Source organism: Rutidosis leptorrhynchoides, chromosome 2, assembly GCF_046630445.1.
Source record: "Rutidosis leptorrhynchoides isolate AG116_Rl617_1_P2 chromosome 2, CSIRO_AGI_Rlap_v1, whole genome shotgun sequence".
In the NCBI taxonomy this organism is placed as follows: domain Eukaryota; kingdom Viridiplantae; phylum Streptophyta; class Magnoliopsida; order Asterales; family Asteraceae; genus Rutidosis; species Rutidosis leptorrhynchoides.
In genome coordinates this window covers 92,874,222-92,879,917 of record NC_092334.1, presented here as the reverse complement: position 1 = coordinate 92,879,917, position 5,696 = coordinate 92,874,222, and the positions used below count along the sequence as shown (strand labels likewise).

The 5,696-nt window shown below is 34.4% G+C and overlaps 1 protein-coding gene across 1 annotated transcript; it reads left to right on the top strand.

The window, feature by feature from the left end:
• Positions 1–1,688: 1,688 nt before the first annotated feature.
• On the top strand, positions 1,689–5,442 carry LOC139888067 (probable galacturonosyltransferase 12). Its single transcript, XM_071871100.1, has 6 exons — positions 1,689–1,899; positions 2,598–2,650; positions 2,767–2,931; positions 3,710–4,300; positions 4,581–4,883; positions 4,961–5,442. Exons 1-6 carry the CDS (start codon positions 1,689–1,691, stop codon positions 5,243–5,245), a joined length of 1,608 nt encoding a protein of 535 aa, XP_071727201.1. The 3' UTR covers positions 5,246–5,442.
• The last annotated feature ends 254 nt before the right edge of the window (positions 5,443–5,696 follow it).

The following is a 5,696-nucleotide window of genomic DNA, read 5'->3' as shown; positions in this document are numbered from 1 at the left end:
ACTTCTGTAGATCTAAATATTTGATTTGGATATATTTGGATCTTGATATATTTTAAAAACCTACACACATACATTGATAAAGATGCTTGATCACATGGCTGTGTCATAAAAAGTAAGTGTTCTACCTTCCCAATGTACTTACACAATATATAAATAATAAATAATTAAATAAAAGGACTCAAAAAATTCAAATTTGAAACTAATTTCAAATTGTTAGGCACATGGGATGGTGATGTGGTGTATGTATATATATGTATAGGTAGTTTGTGATGTAAAAAAACATAGGAACAAATCTTGTATATGTATAGGTTTATTGTGAGTAGAGATTATTTCCCAAGTGAGGCTTGATTGAAGGAGGTGATGACACATAGGGCATATGAAAATAGATTTATATATATATATATATATATATATATATATATATATATATATATATATATATATATATATATATATATATATATATATATATATATATATATGCACTCACACATACGTATATATAAAGTAACGGTAACAAAGTCAGGATTTTAGATTAATTGCTAGTGATAGAAAAAGTGAGAAGTGAGGTAGGTTAGTGTTAATAAATTTTTATTTTTGTATTATTTTATTATTAAATTAATTAAAATATTAAATAAATAAATTAGTCTATTAATTAAGGGGGATGATTCTAACACACCCTTTTTTGTTCCTCACACACCAATTTAAAGAAATGGAGTATTATTAGAAGAGTAAAAGGTTAAAATAGGTGTGTGAGGATCAAAAAATGGTGTGTTAGAATCATCCCCCATTAATTAAATTCAATATATAATACAATTTGTATTTGTATAAACATTTTGATAAATAAAAAAAAACTAACACAATTGATATATCCTGTTTTATCAAAATATTAATTTAAAATAACTCAAATTCCAACTTCAATTAGTTCAATTCTATATACAACAACAACAAAATCCAATCCCACAAAAGTGGGGTATAAAGGAGATAAAATGTAGACAATCCTTCATCTATTTTAGAATAAAGAAAATTCATATCTCTATCAAGAGTAAAACACCCCAAGAGTAGAGAAAATCCTCACTCTTAATGTTCTATGGATAGATAGATTTTGTTTCCGGATAGACCTCCGGCCAATAAGTAGGTTAAAGAAAAAGTGTGAGACGCCATGAAAATGGTAGAATCAAATTTTCATGAGTTTTAAACCCGACTGAAGTTCAACTAATTAGGCTCTAAACGGTACTAGTCAAGTCGCCAATAAATCGACGCTTGCTATTGACTCGATTAATATAGCCATAAGTTCAATTCTATATATAAAAATTAAAAATAATGTTAATTTGAAAATATAAAGCAAAAAACTCATGACTTGCATGTTTCACTTAAAAAGTTAACCTACTTAATCACTTATGAATGTATGTGATAATAAGGTTAGGGGTTAGCATCTTGAAAGTGAAACGAGATGAAAGAAATAAAGATACATATAGCATATAGCATGAATCTTATATTGACAACATATATAATATAATAACCTAAACCTCAAGCAAGTTTAGGTAAGAGATGGCAAAACCTCAACAGATCATGTATATGTATAACATTCTACATTACCAATTTATATCCCCTCTTAGCTTTTCCCTTCACAATAATACTAATTGCCCTAAACTAGTAACAGGTTCGACTGCAAGTCATCGATGAAAATGCAGTTGCATATATCACCAAGTTTACGACATGTCACCGTGTTGCCTGGGAAAGGAGTTAGGGAGTTTATAAAAGTGAAAGTTGGATCAAGAAAGCTGTCTTATAGGATGGTGTTCTATTCAATTTTGTTCTTTACTTTTCTTCTTCGGTTTGTGTTTGTGTTAACTGCTGTTGATACCATCGACGGTCACTCCAAATGCACCACCATTGGTACGTAACGTTTATTTTCTTTCGACAACATTTTTAATAATTAGTTCAATGAGTTGTGTTTTTCTTTTGACCTCCAGCTGAATCTATCATTTGGTGGTCCATAATTTGAATCTTCCCATGTATTTTTATAATTTTTACAAAAGATAAAAAATAATTGTTTGGATTACGATAGTAGTGTTTTTCAAGAAACCTACATCCATTGCGAATATTATATTTATCCGTAGGATTTATTGATTTGTCGTATTCGAAAGTAAACTAATTTGAAAGTCTACCCGTTTCAAATAGATTGACCAACTAATCAGATGGGATAACATCCCTGTACCAACAATACTATATATACTTTTAGAAAATTTAATGTGATGGAATATTATCAATTTGACACAAACAATATCCTTGTACCTTTTACTAAATCAACATGCTTTTAGTAAAAGCCTTTACCCAAAAAACAATATCAATTTGTCAAGGTCGTTAGTTGGATTGTTTGTTAGGTTGTGGGCGAATTGTGCCCACAACACTGCTTCGATTTGTAACTTGCACTAATAAAACCCTTTACCCAAAACAAACATGCTTTTTGTGCATGAAAACGATATAGTATATAAGTCCATAAGCAACCCTGAATCGGTAAAAAATGTGGTTCGTACGATAAGAAAATTTTCATTTATTGGTCAATACTAATTATATGTGTGTTGTAATGATAGATTGTTTGAAGAAACTAGGACCAAGCATGTTGGGTAAAAATCTTCGATCAACTGTAATTACCTAAACCTAATATCCATTAACTTTTTATTTTTCGTTAATACTTCGTACACTTGCTCGTTCAGACTTTTATTTGGCTGCTTAACGTAATCATGTTTCGGTTTGTGCAAGGTCCCAGAAGTAATATACCAAGTCTTGGAGGACCCTTCCAGTAAATATGACACATCAGAAGGGTCTGAATCTGACATTCCTCAAACTTTGGAAGATTTTGTTTCTAGTTTGAAAGGCAGTAATAGACCAGATGCAAAGACCTTTGCTATCAAGCTCAAATCCATGGTAATTTCCCACACACACACACAACTAATTCAACCTACTTATGAAATGGGTCAAAAATTGGAATGGGTCAGAAAATGAGAACGGGTCAAATGGGTCAAGAATGGGTCGAACACCTAAAACATGTGGTCGCAAAAAGTCAATTTTTGAATGTATACTTCCTAGATTGTCTATTGAAAAACTTATAATAGTTTATAGCAATTATATTATTTTGGTATTTATATTTATAATATTTATAATTTATAATATAATTATAATGATAAAATAATATATGTACTCCGTATAAATTACTATGAATATGGACAAATATGCTTGTACGTCAACCCAACCCGACCTGGCCCATTTCACCAATGACTCGCTTCAACCCAAACCCAATTTGACCAGTTACCCAAATGCCCATCTTGCCGCCTCCAGAATTACAGAACTCAGAATTACTCGGCGAGTTTTGCAGCTCGAGGAGTACTCGGTCACACTCAGTCAAACTTGGTCTAAACTCGGCCAGGATTACTCAGAACTTGGTCAAAATTCGGCCAAAACTCAAAAATACTGGAAAATCAGTCAAAATTGGTTAAACGTATGTCAAAATCGGTCAAAGTCAAACTTAATCAACATCCGAGTACTCCCCGAGTTGCCGAGTACTTTCTAGAAAGTCCTGACCGAGTACTCCCGAGTAGCTATTTTTGTAACCTCGGCCACCTCTATTGACCATTCTTATTTTTCCTGACCGAGTACTCCCCGAGTAGCTATTCTTATTTTTGCTTACTACATTCCTATTTTCCAGGTGACCCTTCTTGAACAAAGAACTCGAAAGGCCAAAATCCAAGAATACTTGTACCGCCACGTGGCATCCAGCAGCATACCAAAACAGCTTCACTGTCTTGCTCTTCGGCTAGCCAACGAGCACGCCACAAATGCTGCGGCCCGCCTCCAACTCCCGTCCCCTGAGCTCGTCCCAACGCTCGTCAACAACTCATACTTTCACTTTGTTCTTGCATCAGATAACATACTTGCAGCCTCGGTTGTAGCAACATCTCTCGTTTACAACTCCTTACATCCCGATATGGTGGTTGTTCATATAATCACAGATCGAAAGACTTACTCACCAATGCAGGCATGGTTTTCGTTGCATCCTTTAACGCCAGCTGTCATTGAGGTTAAGGCATTGCACCATTTTGATTGGTTTGCAAAAGGAAAGGTCCCCGTTTTGGAGGCAATGGAGAAAGATCAGCGGGCCCGGGCCCAGTTTAGAGGCGGATCATCAGCCATTGTGGCGAATAACACCGAGAAACCGTATGTTATTGCTGCAAAGCTGCAAGCTATGAGTCCTAAATACCACTCACTTATGAATCACGTTCGAATATATCTGCCAGAGGTAAACTTTTAGGACCTTTCTGCATATGAATAAGATAAAATTACACGGCTTGTTCCTGTATAGGAAATTGCATTCCTAGTCCCTGAACTTTTTTTGGTCATTCCTCGTCCACATGGTTTAATTTTTTTGTACAGGTCGTCCCTCTGGCTGACGATAGTTAATTTTTTTCGTTAAGTCCAGTCATGTGCTAGACATATGAGGGTTATTCTTGTCGTTATATCTTTTTCTTTCAAATAACGGCAACCTACCCTGATCTGATTTATTTTATGGACAATTACAGATGTTTCCAAGTCTTAACAAGGTAGTCTTTTTAGACGATGACCTTGTAGTACAAAGTGATCTTTCGCCTCTATGGGACATTGATATGAACGGAAAGGTAAACGGAGCAGTTGAAACATGTAACGGAGGGGATAAATTTGTAATGTCAAAGCGCTTCAAAAGCTACTTGAATTTTTCACATCCTTTGATATCAAAAAATTTCAATGCAAACGAGTGCGCTTGGGCCTACGGCATGAACATATTTGACCTTGAAGCATGGCGAAATACCAACATAAGCCAGAATTACCATCACTGGCTTGAAGAGGTAATTGATTCAATTCAAATAAACATATAAGAAATATTAAAGATCAAAGTACTCTAATAGCTTGTTTTGTTGTGCAGAACTTGAAATCGGATCTAAGTTTATGGCAATTAGGAACATTACCTCCAGGTTTGATAGCGTTTCATGGGTATGTTCATACGATAGATCCTTACTGGCATATGTTAGGCCTCGGGTACCAAGAGAATACAAGCATACCGAGTGCTCAAAGTGCGGCTGTTATCCATTTTAATGGTCGCGCAAAACCGTGGTTAGATATAGCATTTCCAGAGCTTCGGGCGTTGTGGACCAAATATGTCGACTTCTCGGATAAGTTTATCAAGTCATGTCACATTAGAGCATCCTAGAAACCGGCACACGAAGATTATGCGGTGGTGATATGTCATGTATATGAGAAACCGATAAAGCAAGGAGAAGGGTTATCTTTTCACCTATTATTGTTTTGTTGATTTTAGATTAGATACAAGATGGAAATTAGAATCATCCTATGTTCTAATTCCTTGCTTAAGGTCCCTTACATTTTGGTGCATTGCCATGAAAAAAGATATGAAATGTAAAGCAAAAAAAAAATTTCTTGTTCAACTTGCTACTATTTTTTACCCTTTATCTAAGGCGAACAAATAATTACTATATCTATGTTCAAGCACAGAATACTGTTATAGAAAAAAACCTAATTAGTCATGATCTTTTATCGAGTTTTTTACATTTCCTATCAGGTCACTAACTTATCATCAACACGGGAGATGATATCTCCAACATTCATTTTACTTGTTCCACTACAATTTAAAGCTTTTTTCC

Bases quoted from the DNA above. Each gene is read 5' to 3' on its own strand.
- LOC139888067 (XM_071871100.1), top strand. From the start codon at position 1,689: ATGCAGTTGCATATATCACCAAGTTTACGACATGTCACCGTGTTGCCT. The intron at 1,900-2,597 runs GTACGTAACGTT...TTGTAATGATAG, and splicing joins CTCCAAATGCACCACCATTG to ATTGTTTGAAGAAACTAGGA. The intron at 4,301-4,580 runs GTAAACTTTTAG...GGACAATTACAG, and splicing joins TTCGAATATATCTGCCAGAG to ATGTTTCCAAGTCTTAACAA.